This window comes from Patagioenas fasciata, chromosome 15 (assembly GCF_037038585.1).
Source record: "Patagioenas fasciata isolate bPatFas1 chromosome 15, bPatFas1.hap1, whole genome shotgun sequence".
NCBI classification, from domain to species: domain Eukaryota; kingdom Metazoa; phylum Chordata; class Aves; order Columbiformes; family Columbidae; genus Patagioenas; species Patagioenas fasciata.
The window spans coordinates 4,693,179-4,713,486 of record NC_092534.1 but is presented as its reverse complement, the minus strand read 5'-3'; the positions used below and the strand labels follow the sequence as shown (position 1 = coordinate 4,713,486).

The 20,308-nt window shown below is 42.3% G+C and overlaps 1 protein-coding gene across 5 annotated transcripts in view; it reads right to left on the bottom strand.

Moving 5' to 3' along the window:
- The window catches only part of NPRL3 (NPR3 like, GATOR1 complex subunit), a 43,077-nt gene that overhangs the window by 20,862 nt on the left and 1,907 nt on the right, over window positions 1-20,308 (bottom strand). For 3 of the 5 annotated variants that reach the window (XM_065850672.2, XM_065850669.2, XM_071815262.1), the window contains exons 3-7: window positions 16,777-16,815; window positions 13,044-13,173; window positions 9,720-9,794; window positions 7,086-7,239; window positions 6,178-6,259 (exon numbers count right to left, since the gene is read on the bottom strand). In XM_065850672.2, the coding sequence (XP_065706744.1) occupies window positions 6,178-6,259; window positions 7,086-7,239; window positions 9,720-9,794; window positions 13,044-13,127 (395 nt within the window). In that variant the 5' untranslated portion in view covers window positions 13,128-13,173; window positions 16,777-16,815. The remainder of the gene's footprint in view (window positions 1-6,177; window positions 6,260-7,085; window positions 7,240-9,719; window positions 9,795-13,043; window positions 13,174-16,776; window positions 16,816-20,308) is intronic. The other 2 variants (XM_065850671.2, XM_065850670.2) reach the window with 1 other exon arrangement.

The window sequence follows — 20,308 nt, the reverse complement described above, 5'->3', positions numbered from 1 at the left end:
AATGGGGAAAGATGGGTACCATACCCTAAGGGGCTAAGCCAGCACCACCTTGCACACCTTCCCAACGCCAGGGGGAAATGCTGGCCTGCAAACAGCTTTGCTGGAGGCCCTGGGACAGAGCAGGGAGGAACAGCAAGGCCCATCTTGTCATGTGCACTGAGTTAGGGACACATATATGCTCACAAATCAGTCTTAAGCAGCTGCTAATCTTGTCTACTGGAGAACTGAATTTCTCACTGTCCTTTGATTTTAAACATCATCCCAAAAGAGTGTTTTTTGGCTTAAAAGAAAATTTCAAAGTTTGCACTCTGAAAATTCCAGTCTGAATTTTAAATTTAAGTGTGTTGAGACTTGCAATATGACTTTTGTGCCGGTAACGCCCACAAATTTCCCCTCTACACAAAACAGATCTAAAAACATGCCAGGAACAGGCCGGGAGCAAATCCATGCCTTGGAAACTCTTTATGTGGCGATTTAAACATTTATAGCTAGCATTCAGTTGTAGGCCACAAACTAACATGCTCTTTTTCAAGCTCATCTGGTTGTACACAAGGTTTAGAGACACCTGAAAATTCAGTTTAAAAAAAACAAAACAAAACAAAACAAAACAAAAACCATTGGGTAGCTTTGGCTGCCCATTTAACTATTCACCAAACCACAACAGAGTGGTGAGAGAGCAACCACGATCCCTCCTGCATGATCAGACTCATCAGGGGAAATCTCACTGCAGACAATGTTTTTCAAAAGCAGAGGCCGTGGTTTTGTTCTCAAATCTTGCACTGACCTCTGAAAAATATTGATTTTTCAAGTTGCAAAGGGAGCAGACACTAAACACGTTTTCCTTCTCTTAGAAGGAACCAGGAGGATGAATCCACAGTCTCTGTGGCACTCACATCTGAGGATCCAACCCCTGAAGGAACATGCAAAGCACAGCAAACACCTCCGTTTTCTTGCATTAAATGCTGCAAGTCCAGTAACACAGCTTATCCCACCAAACACACACCAGATAAAGCTGGATTCTCTCAAAATGCATAAAGCTAAAGCCTGAAGCCGTGGTTACCCTCACTACCTACTGGGACAAATATTCATGAGAGAAAACACAACAATAAATGAAGGGGACAGGTGAATTAAGAGACTCAGCTAGTGGGGTTGTTCAAACAGGTTAGAGAAAATAAGCAAAGATACATGAAAACGTGAAACACTTGCAGGGATATTTTTCCCTATGTAGTTTAACATTCAGGAAACAGAAAAACAGTAGCAGTTGGTTCCTTTCATTCTTTGGTGCAAGCGCACCAAGGCAGAAGCTTTAATTATGTAATTACACTCTCCACAGCATAATTTTGTCTACACTGCACTATACAACAATAGGCTAGAATTAAAGACAACAAGAAAACCAGATTTTCAGTTCAGATCTGGATCTTAATTTCATTCGTCTACATTTGCATCCAACTATACAATTTAAAGCCTTCATTATGGCTTTACGTACATGATTTCTCCTTCATCTGCCCCTCCTTGGGTGGCAAATAAAACTAATAGAAGTCTCTAATAATTTGACCTGGAATAAGCTACACCCTCCAGCAGCAACGTGTGCAACTGCCCTTAGCCAGCCAACAGAGTTACATAATTTCCCCAACATGTACACGAAGATTCACACAACATGAAATATAGTAAAGTCACAGAAAGTGAAGTTTGGATCCACGTTTGCCTTCATTTTCACAGATTCCCCACAACATCACCTGTTCTGCAAGCTTTTTACCGTGAGCCTCACCAGTCCCTGTGAGCTGGCCACGAGCACTTTGGCTGGTGACCAAAGGGCCCAGAAGCCGCCTTCGAGGGGCAGGAGCAGAACAGCAAAAACCAGCAACAGAACGCCAAGAAAACAAGTTTTCAAGTCGCATTAGGGAGTCACCTCACTCCAGTTCTACTTCGTTTTTCTTATCCAACTAAAATTGTGGAGCAAACAGCCCAGACCCTCCGGGACGCAGTCTGAGGAGTCGCCGGTAGGAAATTGCCCAAAGAGTTCAAGGTGCAGCAGGTACACCAGGAATTCACAGAATACTCTCTTTTGTTCTTTGCTTCTTTCCTAACTGCTCTTCACACAGTTTATAGGGATTTTTTTACAGTGTTAGTGCATCCTGAGCTCTTGCACTGAAGCTCTTTTCAGAATGGTTATGTACTAAATAAGGGCTGTTTGGTCTTATAGGCATGACTTTACTATCGGTACTAGATTTCATAAGCTGGTTTATCAGACAGTTAACTGGTATCCAGTGACCTTGCTGCGACTTTTCCTTTTTCCCACAGACTTCAAGAAAAACTGGGAAAAACAGCTTTATTCCCTGTACTCTAAGCGGCTATTAAACCCTCAAAGACATTCCATTTTATCCCATGAAAACTTAATTTCAGCACTCTGTTTTCAAATCTCTGGTTAGATAACTGATAACTAATGCTGAGGAATACCTGGTGAAGGATTAGGATACAGAGAGGTGATATCACAGTCTAAAACTGAGACAAGGAGAAGTAAATAGGAAAAAGCTGTTCCACGTCTCTCCTTTGTAAGACCTCTGAGACATCTCATGGTACTAGAAGGAGCAAAGTTCAAAAGAAATAGAAAGAAACACAGAAACTAGTTAAGCCATGGATCTCCTTATCAGAGGATGCTGTGGTTGTAAAATATTTACTCTGGCTTGTGGGATTGTGGACTAATTCAGGGAAGTGAGATCAGCTGAAGGCTGTTGAATATACAGAAACCACCTCCAGGGCTGCAGGAAGCTGGCAAACATTTTTGGGATAACAATTCTCTTTTGCTCTGTTCTTCTGCGCTATCCTGAACTGTGACTGGGAGCCACTGACCCAAAATGTGAACTCAAAAGTTGGCCAATATCCCACAGAACTGCCTTGTTTTTCCACAACGATTGGCAAAACAAATACAATCCTACCTCATATTTTATAAGAGCTATGAATCTTACACACACACATCTCATTTTATGTCTATCTTATTTATATCAGAAATCAATAATATATTTTCTTGTTTGGTGAAGCTGAGCTTGTAGCTTGATTTTTGCCAGAGGTTGTGACTACTTAGAGCTTTGAAAAGGTTTCACATTTCCTTGTAAAGGACACATTGACCGTCCTTTGATCAAATAACTGTAGTCAGTTCATATTTTACAGTACAGCCAAACAAGTCACACCTAATAATTCACTAAATCTCATAGAATTATTGCACTTCTCCCTGAGCTACTGATATTTCAGTCAAATCCCACTGGGTTAAAAATGTATACAGGCTCTTTGTGTATTAAAAAGAATAAACAAACAATCCAATCCTCCCCAAAACCCTCCCCATACTTTCACCTTTATTCCAATATAAAGCTAAGAGAAGTTTGCTAAAAACAGACAAGCAGTTAGCTAGTATCAAGCTAACATATTACCTGCAGTGGCAGACAGAACTTGGTGAAAGCTGTCTAAATTCCCTAATTTGAATACTGGCTTAAAAGAGAGACTCACTGCAACACTGCTAAATTTGTAACACTGGAGGCACCAGCAGCTGGAGTTCCTTGGTCCTGAAGCCATCACGTTTTGCTCCCCACCAATGCTGGAGTTTGGGGACAACACAAACAAAGACTCTCAAATCTATTTTCTGAACTAATCAAAAAGAAACATTATTGTTTGCTTTCTCCATTACAGTCAAAAAAGGTCCCAGGAACTAGATGCTGATTGCCTCTAAACTGTCAGTATAAGAACACCGCGTCACTATCACAGCAATAGTGGCACAGTCAAGATGACCTGGCTATTGATTCCTGCCTTACAAAATATGGGCACTTCATTCAAAACGCAAGGGACATTTTGAACTACAAAGAGATTCATGCACTTGTGGTTTTGTACAAACCGGCTTGATAAAGGACATGTTGGGTCTTGCCTGAAATACCTCAGCACCATCTACAGGAAACCAAGGGCCAGACAGCACCTCTGGAGCAACCCCGATAATTCAAGAGGTGACTGGGACTGCAGAACTCAGCAGACACCAGGAAACGCTGCTTGAGCAAATCTCAGCTGGAGAGCTGGGTTCCCATCTGCAATTCAAAGTGCTCTTTTCACTTCACTGAGCTGTTCCCCTATGCCAAAGGCTATGCCAGAAAACTCTGTAAATTTAAGACAGCACATTGTCACTGCAAGCATTTGAGAACTTACCGTTCCCAGCAGTCTTTCCTCCTCTAAAAGAAACAAAGCAAATCTTTCCATCTTTCCTCTTAGGTCATTCTCACTCCTCCATACTCTGTAGGTGGCCCAAATCATTCTTGAAACGTGGTGCCCAAAACTGGATACAGTATTCATTGCAGCAGGGGATTTACAATCTTGAGCAGGACTGGTTTCCATCTTACAGACAAGACTTCTATTTTATGCATTCTTATCTGTTTGCTTTTTCTGCGATCCCATGTCACTTGTGACTAACCCTCATTTCATAAACGACCGCACAGACTTAACTCCAGAGCTGTTCCCAATCTGGAACTCTTCATTTTAGAGCTGTAGAATAAAAATCCTATTTCTAGACCATTTCTTCTACCTGACCAAAGAAAAAATTTAATTCCATGCCTGCCCAGCAAGGTGCTGCAGCCCCTTTCACCTGATCTCACTGAAGGTATATTAAGTACATTTCCTATTCTCGCATATGAAGCATTAATGGAAAAATACTGCAGAACACACCTTATTGCCCAGCCAGTCAAGGACGCTGTTACCTGCTCTTCAAATAGAGCTTTCCAACCAAATGCTCATTTCATATTTTTACCAACAGTTTATTTCTTATATTTGCTTATGACAACATCATTCAAAAGTGTTAAAATATAACTTCCACCACTTCTCACTGACTCACAATGTCTAAATGAGGGAGACTCTGCCTTATTTTACATCTAGGGGCAGCACCGACGTGTGTTTCTCGGTGGTCAGTCTGTTCCTGCTCGTTTCAGGGCAGGGCTGTATTAGCAAACTCCGTGAGCTCGGGCTGTGTGTTCCACAGCCAAGTGCCACAAGATGTCACTGTGTCGCTAAAATGTTTGGGAACAAGAGCAGCGTTTGCCCAGTTACAAGTACATGGCCCCAGAGGAACAGAGAAAAGTCGTAGGTGAAGTTTAATATTAGAATTACAGGCTACATAAAAAGTGCCTTATTTTAAACTTTAGTACACCTTCTGTAAGAGTGATATGGAACAATACACAACATTCCTTCTAAACAGGCTGAAATTCACAGCTCTTGAACGTAACAGAATAACTTATTAGGAGTTTTCTAATGTGCTTTGCAAGCTTTACATTATTTAGGCTCTCCGTGCCTCACCTTACAGGGTTTTGCAATTATTCCCTTTGTACAAGGGGAACTGTGATCTAGGGAGGCTAAAGAGTTTGTCTGATACCACACAACGTCCCCTACAGTCAATGAAGGAACTCAAGAGTAATTTTCCCAAGCCCTGACAAACACCCAAATCGAGGGGCACATCATCTTCCTCCCCACCAAAACCTTCTGTGCCCCTTTGTCGAGGTCCTTCAGAAAGCACGTATCCTGAACAGAGGTGTCTGCTCCGCATGAGGAGTCAGCACTGACAAGCTCTCAGAGCAGAAGTACGCCGGGGAGGTTGGTGCCAGCTCCTGCTGAAAGGGAACACTAACTCCACGCTCCTTTGAAATCCTTGCCAGAACTTTTAATCCAGTCAAGAAACAGCATGTTACACTTTCCATGCTGCTGAAAGTTTCACCGCCTAATCCAAATTCATTGTCCAGACATAAACAGTGTCACTAAATGAAGCCAGGGCAGTATCTGACTTGCCATCAGTGCTGGACACAGCATTTCTCTCTTAGCTGCAGGTTTAGAGCACTTCTACAGTGATACGATATTCATATTATGGCACTTTTAAGCTCTGCAATTCACTTGTCATTATATGCCTCTCTGCTAAGAAAGAAAACAATAATTCTTAAAGCTGTGACAGACATCACCAACTTTCAAGAACCAAAGGGAGACCACGGTAAAGATGACTGTAGAAATTCTGCAAACATTTCACTTGACAGCCTTCACATTGCTCGACCTGGACTGAACCCAAATCCCAGTGAGTCAGCAGCATGAAGATGTTGATAATACCCTAAGAAACAAGGCCAAGAGGTTCCAGTGAGAAACAACATACTACGAGCTACCACTTACCTGTCATACATCTCTTTAAGATCCCTGGCCAGTTTGCACTTGGGTAGGATGTGATGAAAAGGTGACTGTGGTCCTTCTGTACCTATGGAAAATTTCAGAACAAGAAAGCAAACAACTGATTTCAAAGCAAAGAGAGTGTTCTCTTTCCCCACTGGGTATCAACCAGTATCTTAGGGACAGAATCCATGTTTTTTTAATCCACAATTATTTTTCAAAGCTTTTACAATAACTCGAGCTATGTGTTAAAATAACAATTGTGATACATTGCCAACTTCTCCTAAACCTCAACTCCGTAATCACATGTAACTGTGAATTTGACAAGTGATGATTTTAAGTGTTTTTGTTTTTATACATGTTACTTTCAATTGTTAATGCTTGCAGCAAGATGATACATCACTGTCAGATAGAGTTCGCCTTAAATAGTGCATATATTATAGTAAATTGCTCTGAAGTATAGTCTATAAAAACGCTCTGTAACTATTTGCTAGCCATGGCAACAACTTGTAAGAGTTGTTTCCACACAAGCCTGGTGATGCAGCAGACAGCATTAAAGCACGGGAAACTTCCTTTAGGTTGGGTGAAGCAGGCTACCTATGAGTTTCTCCATCTCAGCCTCACAAGCAGACCCAAATGTGATGGCTCAGCGCACATTCCCCAGCGATCGCACTGAACTGAGCTAGCAAGGAAAGTAAACAAGCTGCTTCATTTCTAAGGCTGACATCTTGGCATAGGGATAGTGATCTTGGATGAGGCAAAATGCAGCCAAAGCTGTCGGAACGCTAAAGAGCACCAAAACTTGTTCATATTGATCCCAGACACAAAAGAAGTAAAATGGCACAATCAGTACTTTTCTGAAAAAGCACTTCTGGACAAACATATTCCTGCACACAGTTAAGCTCAGCACTCACTTTCTGACATGGCAGACACTTCATCCTGAATAGCCAGGATCAGCTTGGCCTCCCTGGTCAGGTATTGGCAGCGACGTTCCTCGTGCTGCAAGACTATGGCGATTCTTCGGGAGAGGTTGTGTAAGCAGTTTATCACGGACGGATCTGCGTTGGCCTACAGGCAACACGGAAAAGAAAGAGTCGGTCATTCAGCCACAATCACATCTATGGAACTACAGTGATGGATAAGTAGCCAAAAGTTATCTTCAGTAGATATCAAAACTCAGCCTGTTTGGCAACTGGCAAAAGAAAGGAATTTTCTCTAGCAGCAACAAAGTAGAAGCTCAGAGATGTCCAAAGGTAAAGAGAAGACTCAGGGATTTCTAAGCACACCAAATGAACACAAGACCTGGAGTATGACACTCCTGTCTGGTTTATTTTTCCAGTTGTTAACGGGCCTTCTGCCAGCAAAGAGACCAAAGAACTCACTTGCACACAGTGAGAAAGCGTCAAACTGTTTGAAAAGGGAGAATGTCACAATGTTCGGGTTAAATTCACTGGGAGTGTAAGGTCTGCAGCGCCTTTAATACAGCCCACCCACTCCATGTTGCCATACTGATGTTTGCCTTATATACTGACAAGACTGTAACTAAGAATTGCCAGCACATGATCAAGAACTTGATCCCAAACCAGAATGAATTTGGATTTATGCTCCCAAATATTTCACAAATGTGGGTTATTACTAACACTACATTTGTGCAAGTCTCAGAATGAAAGTGCTGGAAAAACCTGTCGTGTAAGTACAGCTGACAAGGTGAGGGGCCTCGGTGGCTCCAGTCTGAGCCAGCAGCTGCTTCATGTTTGTTAAGACATTTAAAGGAATTTACAGTTCTAGCAAGTGATAACTTGGCACGTAAACCAGCAAACCATGAGTCATCATTTTTGGATCCCACTGTTCCTGCTGAGTCACGACACGTTGGTAACCCTCATACTTAAACACAGCAGGGTCAGTGCTGATTATAGCGTTTGGGACATTGCCCGAGGTCTGCCCGCTGCAGATGGGCTCTCAGCGTTATCTCAGAACGCCTCCACCCACCCCCCGCACGGCGCTACATTGTGCTAGGAAAAAATGTCCACTTTCCAGAAACCTGAAGGTTCTCTATGAAATAAGAGTGTCTCATTTGCCAAATATGATTTGTGTTGCATTATGGACACAACTATATCAGTATCATCACAGTACCAAAATGTAAAAAAGCACGTTTCCCTAGGAAAACCACTACAAATTAGATTCTAGAAAAATGTGGGCCAGATACAGTCTTCATGGTCCTTCACTGAGCTCTTGCAATATTGTGAATGAAGGAGCATTGGTTTTAGCACTTCTGCTTCCACATGATTCAATGTGCATGAATGTTTGTGTTTGCACGAGCATCGACACACACTGACCTACAACCAAAGCGCGGTGCTTTACCAATACACCAAAACAACAGCATTCTTGAAGGTGATGTCTCTTAACGTTCAAAATCTAAAATCAACTCCTGTATCACAAATTCAGTACTTCCTGACCTAAGAATGTCCCAAAGCACAACACCACTGGACCTCCAGCAGAACTCAGCAAACTATTTCTTGCTTGATTCAAATGGATTGCTGGGAAAATTGCTTTTTATGAAACCTTGCTCCTCAACTCAGGACAAGCCCTCCAGACTGCGGCCCTGTCCTTGTTAGTCACCGCGGGGAGGCCAGCGGTAACAAAAGTACTAGTGCATTTCACAAGCAAGGAACTGGAGGCTTTCAAATCATTACATTATATCCACTCAAGCAAAAATCAACCGTTTCCATAAAGATGGCTATTCCACCTCCTCCTTTCATTTTTAAAATGTTTCTTCACGTGTACATGCCACAAAAACAATGTTGGTTCCACAGATGCAGCCTGTGGGTTGGGAAGAGAAAGCCAGAATGCAGAAATCAAATAATGCTCAAATATAATGAAATTTCTAGGGTTTTGTACCACCAAATGAGTCAAGTCAGGATCCCCTAACACAGATACCAATAGAGTCAACAGAGTAGACCTGAAAAAAATTCCAAGCAAAAATTACACATTTGCTCCAGGTTCTTGCAGAGCATCCTTTAGAACGCTACAGCTGTTGCCTCCTGGCACTCTCCCTTTACAATGATCTCATTGCCAAGAGGAGGCAGCTTTCAACCACTGTCCGTTTAATTAGAAAAAAAAGCCTAGAGGCGCTGGGCAAAGGCACATCTCTGTTTCATATAGCATGAGTAAGGGCTCCAGACAGTGCTGTCCTGAGCCAGAGTTACCAGCTCACTAATAACGGGAGACACATACAGGACATTCAACTTGGTTCATATTCATGTTGCAAAGTGGTTTCTTGCATGCCTTTGCACTCTGGGTATCTAAAACCAAAACTCCAGAAAATGTCCTGAAGAGAAAATTATACTTGTTTTCCACTGGGCTGGAAAACTGTCCCACTTGTCAGTGTCATATTGTACCTTGGTTGGGTTCGTTGTTTCAAATTAAAATATCCCAATGAAATCAGGCACCGGATGTTTTAAAAGAGGTTACTGGCATGTGAGCCCACTGCATTCTGTTATACAGCCGAAGCACATCCCACTGTCAGACGGAACAAAGACAGTCCTTACCCTCAGTGCAAACACCACATTGAAGAGGATCATAGTAGGCATCTCTCTCTTCGGTGAGGGATCAGTTTTGGATACCTGAAAAATATATTTAGTGTTAGTTGGAGCCACTAACGAGGTAAAAAAAGGAAAACCAGAAAAAAAAAAAAAAAAGAGAAAAGCCTAAGTGAGTCAAATAACAAGTTTGCTGAGAAAAGAGAGCAGACAAATCAAACTATACCATGAAATTTGACTTGTAGAAACTAAAACTATGGGTTTTTTTAATTAAAGTGTCCTATTTACTTGACAACACTGCATTTTCTGAGAAGCTGTGAAGACTTAAACCAAAGCATTTTGGTCATGACCATGGAAATGAGTATCAGAGAAGAGAGCAGTTTTATTAGGTGTCTTTACTACTGCGTTTTAGCATCATTAGGGACCGTAGGTTTGAATTCCTTATCACAATTGTTATATATATATTTAACTAAAGAGAAGTCCATAGATTTCTCATCCGAGGTCACAAAATTCCTTCCCTTTCTTTTCCTTTCCCTTTCCTTTCTTTCCCTTTCCTTTCCTCCCCATTTGGATTATGTCATGTTACAAACTGTTGCTTTTATCAGAACAAAAAAATGCTCTAGAACCGCCGTACTAAAATAAAAGGTTTGCTTTTTCCTTCCTGCAGGATTTTGAACACATTCTCCCCCTTCGTTCATTCTTTCTGCAGCAAAGAGCTTCAGCCCTAATGCAGGTACAGACTTTCTGGTGGGGAGGAACAGTGGAAGCCAAGAGGAGCAAGTTGAATTTGCACACCTGAGACTAACAACTGGGAATGGAGCGAGCGTCACCACAAGATGGAGCACAAAATCCAGAGGACACTCCTGCTATCCCCAGAGCTGAACCCCCACCCAAACCCAAGTGAAAACAGCTACAACACCCAGCGAACCTCATATTCGGTCTCTACCCAACACACGTACATATGTAGCTAAGGGAGAGTCTGAGATGGGGCAAACACAGAGAAGCTGATAAGAGCCACATCCACGCTTCCTGGCAGGTCCTGAGCATCAGCACCAAACTGCTCAGCAGTGAACTCCAAAATCTGAGTGTTTATACTCAGTAGTCTTAAAAATCAGAGAAACTAAAAGAAGCGATACATATTTCCTTTTTTTTCTAAAATGTAAGTGAAGTTCTAACAAAAAGGCGGTGATGAGAGGGCGGTAAAGTCAATTTACTGTGTTTATTTATTCTGGAGTTAGAAGTTCCAGGATGCCTTATGATCTTCAATAAAGACTCAAAAGGATTTCCAAGCATAGGGACTGATCTTGTTCCTTCCTTCAAATCAAAGAGACTACCACCATTTACATTAACTGTGATGCAGGATAGATTTAGTATCATCTTCTGTGTAGAAAACAAAGAAGAAGAAATGACTAAACTGGAAAAGAAAATGCTGAAGGAATCTGAAGATTTCAGAATATTGCTACATAAAAGGTGTTCTGGCACACAGGATTAAATATTCGTGCTCTTGTAACTCCTGAATCTCATCTGAGTAAGAATTTGCTGAGCTGTCCTGTGGATTAACTTGCTGCAGTGTGAACTCTGAAGAAACCCAAACCAGAGACCGTCGGGTTGCTCTGGTCACTGCTTCTGCTCCAAGGGAAAGGAGCTCCATCCAGGTTCCTCTGAACTGCAAAGGACTCTCAGATTTAGACTCAGATGAACAGGCAGAGATGGCTGCAACATCTATAAGATTCTGGACACTATTACTGGGGTGATAAGATACACACAAAAAGGAGATCCTACGAGAAGTAATAAAAAGTGTTTAAAGCACTTAATAACTGTATTTATTTACCCAGATGCAATTTTATTTAGATAAACTGAAAATGATGAGATATTTTACACAGCTAGGATAAAACTGACAGGAAAGTGGAAAGACTGTATAATAATAATATATGGTGCAAAAATGTAAATACAATTTTTCAGCGTAATTTACACCACATTTATGAAGTTGTGCCTTTCAGATGAGATTAGCAAAATAAAGGAATCTGATACTGTGAGAGAACACACCACTGCTGTCAGGGCCCTGAGAGCACCAGAAAGTTTGAATAGTCCCCCCACACACACCCCAACCCACGACCACGAGCCCCATTTAAGCTCAGCCCTGGAGCCCCATTCCAGCTCAGTCCAGGCCCTGCAAGTGTGCCTGTCTCAGCCCTGTCTCCTGGATGCACCTTTGACCCACATCGTCACAGACAGCTTGCCTCCCGCATGGACCCTTGTCCTGCAGCCCTGTCTCTCTGGTCCTGTCTCCTCCTGCTCCTGGAGGACCCTGGGCCTGGTGATGGACTTGCACAGCGTGGGGACACTTGAATTCTGCCTTCCAAAGCAGTTTAAACATTTGAGGACCGAATCTTGGTGATCCTCCATCACATTTCTTGTAGACTCACAACTGAGTTTCAAAAGCAGAACACTAGTATCCTCCGATCCTTAAAGCTGTCTGGTCCTCTAAATATCAAGCAGCAGTTGCCAACAAGCTGCTTGCACCTCTAATTATAGATAGAAAGGATGATAAAATTGGCAAGCAGATTTTTTTTCCTGAAAAAATGAATTACTTAGACAATTTGATGAAAAAAGAGACCAAAGCAATTCAGTGACAGAGATCAGTGTTGGATTCAGAAATGAGCAAACCCTAGTTCATTTTTACGGTCTATCAAGAAGGGGGAATGAGACACGGAATATTTTGCACATAGAAGCATTCTTTCCTAGACTTAAGCAGGGCCTTTTCCATACCCTAGGTGGCAACTGCTTTCATTCCAAGCAGCTAAAACACAGACCACAGAGCAAGGTCTCAATGCAAACAGCAGCCTGACTTTGTCCCAAAGAAAATTTTAGACTTCTTTCAACATCCTACCTATTCCAGCTGAGCCCTGTGAAGCATCTTGAGCAGCAGAAAGAGTCAAAATTCAAACAAAGCTGGTGTGGCTTCTATCACATTTGTGAAGGTTTGGGGTAGATTTTTCTTCGTTTGTTTCAGGCTTTTTTAACTGCCACACTGATTAGAGGTGCTAAAGAGCTGACTTGCAATAACTAACACAGGGAGAAACAGCTTTTTGAGCTGGACTGCTTAGTATTACTCCACTTTATCCACACTGCTTTTCTACAGTAACCAGAAGGGGTTTCTGAGAATCACCGACACAGTTCCCACAGTTTGCCACTCACTGTATTTATCTGGAATTAAGTAAAAGACAGCTTTGAGCATCTGGAAGTAAAAACAGGATATATTTTCTAAGTTTCCTAATTAAGCCAGGAAGTTTGTAAAGAAGGCAGGTCCCGAGAGTGGACCTCATACCATACCTGCCCCAGGGCATGCTGAAGCAACGTGGGATGGCCAACAAAGCGAACATTGTCAATCTTCAGTTCAAACTTTTTGCCACACATATCTGACTTGGTAGCCAAAATTGTTGCCAGGATGACATCCGAAAACCTTGAGGAGCAGAAAGAGAAGTTACTACAATTTTCAAAAAGCATATCCCCGGAATATTCCTCCAAATACAGATATATTTAACTTACAAGTTTTTAATTAAAGTTGTGTCTAGATTGCTGTACCTAGAATAGCACCAATTACGGAAATTAAGAACCCTTAATTACATTTCTCAGATCACCACAATTATAAAACAGGAAGCATTCATGACAAAGACTGCAGGGTCATGCTTATTTAATTACATGCTCAGCAAAATACATTGGAAAGATTAGATGCGGTCCGCTTAAATATAAAACCAGCTCAAGTTAGCCATTGCCTGGATTTAGCTGCAGGTTAATGAACTTACTAAGCAACTACATATCAACACAGCCTGTCAACTCAAGCACAACAGAGATCTTAAGCCACCCAGTATGGCAGAGGGGAAGGCAAGAAAGAGCTGATTCAATTAGAAAAAAAAACCTACATCCAATGATTGTGGCCCCTTTCCCAAATCTCATCTGTGAGATTCAAAGTTACTGAGCAGAGCAGCAGCACCCTTCTGAGAGCTGCCTGGCCTCACCTGGGCCTCCTCATCTGACAAAACAAACTAAGACAACCTCATGAGAGGGCAGGCCTTTCCCAGTGCTGCCCGTGGAGTTACTGGGTTGCTCTGGTTCAGTGGTGGGACCAGGGCAGCTGTGAGACAGGAGAGCAAGTGTCTACAAGGAGCCTGCCCTGGAAAAGACAGGTGTCGCTGCAAAAATGGGTAAGAATCCAGCGTGACACGAGAGGAATTCTGCTCTTTCCGATGGCCTTGTGACATCGATCTGGTCTCTACAAACACTTGTTTTTCTCAGGGTGTCCCCTGAGACAGTGGAGTTCAAATCCTCAGGGAAGAGGGACTCAGCTGCTGGAGGGAACGACTCCTTCTAGAACAGGAGCGGTGCAAGGTTTGACATTAGCAAGTTCTTCCCTCATCTGGTTTCTTAGAGGCTCCCATTTAACCAAATTAATTTCAAACCAGTTTCTGATGAGACCATGGTTTTTAAGAATGAAAATGTTAATTTCCTTTTATTTATTTACATTCAGGGATGTGTGTCCCTGCCAGACCATCCCCCTCCAGCAGGCAGGTACCCCAGATAGCCCGGTATCGCCCAGAGAAAAGGGCAGGCATGGGCGTGTGCTGCGCTCACCTTATCTCTTGGCCACAAGTGAGCCCTCCATGCCCAGAGAAGGAATTAATGTACCATTTTCCTGGCTCTCTCTGAGCTATGGAGTACTACAGAAATTCAGACAAATGCACACAGATCTTTTGTGTGTATCCATCTGCACATGACCCAGGGGGCTTTTCTTTTACTATTTTCACATACTAAAGACTAAGGACAACATGGAGGCTTTACAAACTCTCAAAGCCCCCGGTGTTTGTACAATACAAACAGGTAATCCTGACCACAGCACGCTGCTTATGTTTGGCTTATGGAAGGAGCAGCTCTGTACAAACTTGCAAATCTCTGGCTGCTCTGCTCCAAACTTCACTAAGGGCAAGCAGAGGGATGGGGAGATTAGCCAGAGACTCCTGGGGCCACTGAGCCCATGGTCCTCGGCCACCGCACTGCACAACACCTGGAGCTCATGCAGAAAGGGTAAAGTGTCCTCAAACAGGACCTGGACTGACAGTCCCTTGGAGATTCTGTTCAAAATAGGAAAAATGTCACCATGACAGCAGTGAGCTTCTCCCCCTCTTTTTGCCCCATTCAGCTGTATTCGTTAACAGGCTCACCATGGAGCCAGAAAGACTCTAACAGCGATGGATCCAAAACAAGCATATGCTTTGGGGGGTGAAGGGAGAAGGAGAAACTAGAAAATTCCTGCTGGCTGGTAAGAAAAGCGTTACTCCTCCCTCCCCCAGCCTTGGCAAAGGATAGCTTGGGAACTGGAAAATTGATCATTATGATGACTTTCACTGCTGTTAAAGATTTTACTTTTATAAGGAATTACACCAACAGATAAATGTGGTACTGAACGTAAGAGTTCAGCAGCTCCCCAGGAGAGCTCATGACACCAGCAGCCGTGTCTGCGCAGCCCTGTACGTGGCTCTGTGGGGAAGAGAAGATTAAAAGGCTGAGTTTTGTAAAGTCCTCAGTATCTTCTCAGTAGCAGAGACTTGTCTTTCTGGGAGATATTGCAAGTGCAGCCAGATGACAGGCTCGGGGCAGAGAAGCCTATGATGGGCTACATGGGTGCTACCTGCTGGCTACAAACACCTGGTATCACCGCAGGCTCTCCCAAGGGACCTGGACTCCAGCCCATTCTCCTCACCTGGCAGCCTAGATTTATTCATTTTGCTGGTTTGGGGATTTCCCCACCCCTCCATGCTCTACATAATTTATATATTTCTTAGGCCTCAGGACAATGGGGAGGTTGAGGGACAGCAGATACATTATTCCCATCACTTCAAACCATCATCTCATCTTAGAAAATAACATTTTTAGTCTAGATATTTTTATACTGATTTTCTAATCTCTGGGGTGTATTACAATGACCTAAAAATACTGACTTCTCAGAGCCCAGGAGTTTGTTAGAAGCAGATCAGGTTTTGCAGTTGGGCAGTAACAGTCCCTTGTTTTACAAGATTAGTCCACACGTTGTGATCTCCAGAGGGAAGCAAACCTCTCCTGGACCAAAGAATTCAGCAGGAGGAAACTAAATACAAAACCCAAAAGCTTTGATTTGCCCCAAATATCCTATCACTCCTATCACAAGCTTAATGTAGCAGTAAAAGCAGACAATCCAGCAGTACGATACAAACCACACTAGTGCAGATTGACTGCTGTCACCAGTATCTCCACTGGAAACCCAGCTGAAACAACAATTGCCCTAGCACACGGAAAAGGAGGGGGGAAGAATCTCCATCACAAGTTCATTTTTTCCCCAAGAAGGGATAAAAACTTTTTTTTTTTTTTTTTAACAGGAATTCAAAGCAGGGTTTTTCTAAATTCTTCTTTGAAGCGGTTTAGAATGGGAGCTGAGTATCTGGGTGAGCATCTTTAGGTTAAGCAGGGACTAGAGATGCAGTTTAATACTTTCGGGGCTCTGGGTAGAGATAAGCACTTTTCCCTCCAGACGTTCAAAAAGGGGGTGTAATGCAGTCCTCCAGTTTAGCTTAGGGGCACCAAGAACAAGCAACCAGAGCAGCTGCTCAAAACCAGGTCTCTGAAGAGATCTCCATAATTACTGTGGGACTAAATAGTTTGCTCACTGATCTGTACTTTTAAGTCATTGCTCATCAGAAAACAATTTGGTTTAGGGCTCCTTGTTGGAATAATTCAAACGCCAAGGGTACACTTGTTGCATTCTCAGAGGGTCACAACTTTTCTCAATTCATAGAAGGGACAGTACCACACTTGTCCTGGATACCCTACAGGAAACACTGAAATGTTAGTAGGACCTGTGTAATTATCCTAGCGTAAACCTTTAGCAATATGTTTCCTACAGACATTGTGATTTAGCATATAATTATCTCATCATTCAGTAAAACAGAAACCAGAAACAAAGCACAATTAAAAGGATGGTGAGAAAAGAAAGCCATTCTAGACAAAGGTGATTGTTTAGAATGTTTGGTCTTACCCCGAAACCAATTGCTCATCAGTTAGAGGACATTGGTCTCTGAAATGGGAACATGGCCATAAACACAAAACAAAACACAACAAAAGAAAATAAACGAGGCAAGTATACAAAATATGAAAAAAATATATAATATTAAAACAAGTAGGATGAACTATTAAGGGTTAAACTCCTGTAAAGGAAATGTAACTATTGAGAACAGTCAAAAGTTAATGGTAGGTGAATTCCAGGGATATATTGCAGGTTTAGATTGACAACACAGAGAAAACACACAAACGCATTTTAGTCCTCTCGCTAACACTGGCTGCTGTAATGTGCTCCCACAACACACTGCATTTATGGAGCTGTATTTACATCATACTTTTTAATCCATGCTTACCTTAAAAGAAAACAGAAGAGGCTGCAGTCTGATTTACAGCAGATTCTAAACTTCAGTTTCTTTTCTAGACTATTACTAGCATTTTCACCAAAGAACACCCCATGAAGCCCCACATGACCCACAGCTCTTGACAATTGGTTCTGGTGTTTCCATACCCCCCAACCTGGGAGAATGAGGATGTCAAACACTTCTGTTGCTTGCACAGCCAGGGTTCTGCACATAGCCGCTGCTGCTCCCCACAGGGATCCAAACAATGGGCACAAGTCTGTCCAGAACCACAGCACAAGCATGAAGTCATTCTCCATCTCTGGCTGTCCCAGGCAACAAGCAGAAGCTTAAAAAGAGCAGGCAAAGAACCTGAAAACCTTCTCCACAACAGGTGTAAAGAGCAAGGCTCTGTTAAGAGCTGCACCCACTTTTATACCAGAGAAACAAACACCTATTTTCATTTCAAGTCAACTGCCTTTTTTTTTTTTCCCCAAATACAAAGGAAAAAAAGGACTTGTTTCCTGAAACAAATTTCCTAAGTATACTGAAAAATGAATCTGATAAAAGCTTGATATTGTCCACATTACAAAGGGGAGATAAAACTAAAACCTCCAACAATTCTTTAATCCAAAAGACAGGAGATTTCTACTGGTCACGTCGAAAAAAGAACCTAGAGCAGTCCTAAATGACAGACTATACAAAGGGGGTGATAGTACAGGAAGGGTGTTTAAAGGGATGGATGGGTGAATGGAAAAGCACAAGCTTACAGAAAGGAAGCCTTTCAGAACAAAAACACGGAAGAACACTGGTGTTCAGTCAAAGAGGGACAGAGGATACAGAAATGTTATCACAGGAGAACTACTGTTTGTTAGAAAGGGACATTCAAGTCCTTGTTTGTCAGTAACTTGACCTTTTTTTTTTTTGTAACTGAAGCATTTGGCCAATTAATGACATCAATGCTGTCAAACTCGTTAAACCTCCTTCAGTATTTCAGTTACGCTACTAAAAATGCAGAGTCTAATGTAACATATGTTACTGTCTTCACTAGAATTTTTGCTTGCTGACTATACCATCTTCAGAAAAACTACAAAAAAACATCTGAACCAATTTAACAAAGCATCATCTTGTGGCTTCAAAAGAGGAATTGCCTCATGTTTTTTCGGGGAGGGGGAAAGAGACTGGCAGGCACCTCCATAAGCTGTGAGGGGTACGTATTACTGGTAAAGCTCTCAAAAAGTGAAGGATGTTTTCAAAGAAAACAAATGATGAAAGGCTGAGAAGAAGCCAACAAAGAGAGAAACTCAACAGGTAATTTGTTTTGACAGTGACAGATTCTTCTGAACACCTTTTTGTTGCATAGCCATCATCAACACACCTCAACCACTTTCTGCTGCTTGACTTGTTTTCAGAAGGAAGAAAAATCTATGTTCTGAAGACCCAAACACAGAGCTCCATTGAGTAGAAATTAATACAAGCAAATACACACCAGTAACCTAGAGGTAGAATTGTCATGAACAGGCTGCAATTGTCTATGAAAAAGAAGAAGCGTAACAATGACCAGGAAATTTTAATCTGAAGGCTAAAATAAATCCATTTATGCCAACAAGTTAAGGCACCTAAACTGATCTAATTTTGTCCTTTCTGAGGCTATAAAGAAATATATACACTTCAACCGTTCCAGGAAAGTACAGTTCAAAAGTAATTGATCTGGGTTTCAATAGCTTAGGAAAAAAGCAACAGTGAACCTTATCTAGGATACAATTGGTGCTAGATGGCTAGTAAATAAAGACAGACATCCAGTGTAAAAAAGGATGAATCTAACCCTCATAAGAACTATTCCAGCAACAAGACAAGTCTGAAATAACCTTTGCTACCAAACACAAAAACATGGGAAAGACCTAACCCTTCCACATTATCCAGCTTACCGTACACCATCAACTCAACCTAGCAGACTGCCCACTCCAAAGCCTCAATTTGTGTCACCAAAACCATCACAGATGCTACTGATATGCAATGATTTGAAGGAATCTTTTTGTCAACTCTTCCTTGAAGAAGCTTTCCAGAAATAATACAAAACCACTTAACAAATTACTTCCACCAGGGACAACTCCAATCAGAAAATCACCACCACCAGCAAACGGGCTGGACTTCACACCGATGACTTCTCTCCACGGGCTCCTGGCCGGAGTGTTTTAGCAGGAGAACCGCTGCACCGCTGCCCTGCGGAACAACAAACCTACAGGGACAGAGCTGCCACTGGGGCACTGGGAACACCTCTCAAAACAGTCGCTCCGTTCCCGGTCTTTCCAGCCTGATCTTCACTGGGAACATACAAAACACATTCCAAACAGAAGCCTGGGAGCAAACACTGGTGAGGAAAAATGCCCACGGGTTCAATGGCAATACTGATTTTACAGCATATGATAGTTAAACTCCTTCCTTTCCTACTTTACACATCACATGCATCTTGCTCTCTCCAAGACACCTGCACCTTTCTGCCTCCACTCTCCCCTTAGAATCACTTCTGCTCCAAGGCACCAACTTCTGTTACTGCAAAAATGGTCTGATACAAAACCAAAAGTCTGAGTGACCTCTTGTTCAGTTTTGAAGATTTTTTTTGTTTTGTGCTGGAAGAAAGGCCTGTGTACCTACAACTTGTGTATTTTTTCCACCTGTATTAGCAAGTCTAGTGGAAGATATTAATTCTCCCTACACCTCCTCTTGCCTAATATAAATTGACAGTACTTAGTATATAAAAAGCATTAACAATTGCTTCTACCAGCTGCTATCACTGAAGTGAAGGACACATTTAGCTGCTACAACAGTTTTATGTGTTGCAGTGGAGTTACACCACTGATCGCACTGGTACTGGGAAAAAGCTTTGAATTTCCGAATGCAGACGCCCAGCCATGTAAGCAGCACAAGCAGTGCTGGGTCTCAATATTCAACCTCTATCAGAACCAACACTTTCAGAGCAGCACAAACGCTCCTCTTTCCCTATGTTCCCTTCATCTGCACGGCAGCTATAGACAGATCCACAGGAGATAATATTAGGGGACTTCCTGCTAACAGACCTGTGCTGACTGACACCTCAATTCCATATGACAATTACATGAGCTAGGGAAGAATTCAAGGAAACCGAATAATATATCCAGCTAGAAGTAGGTA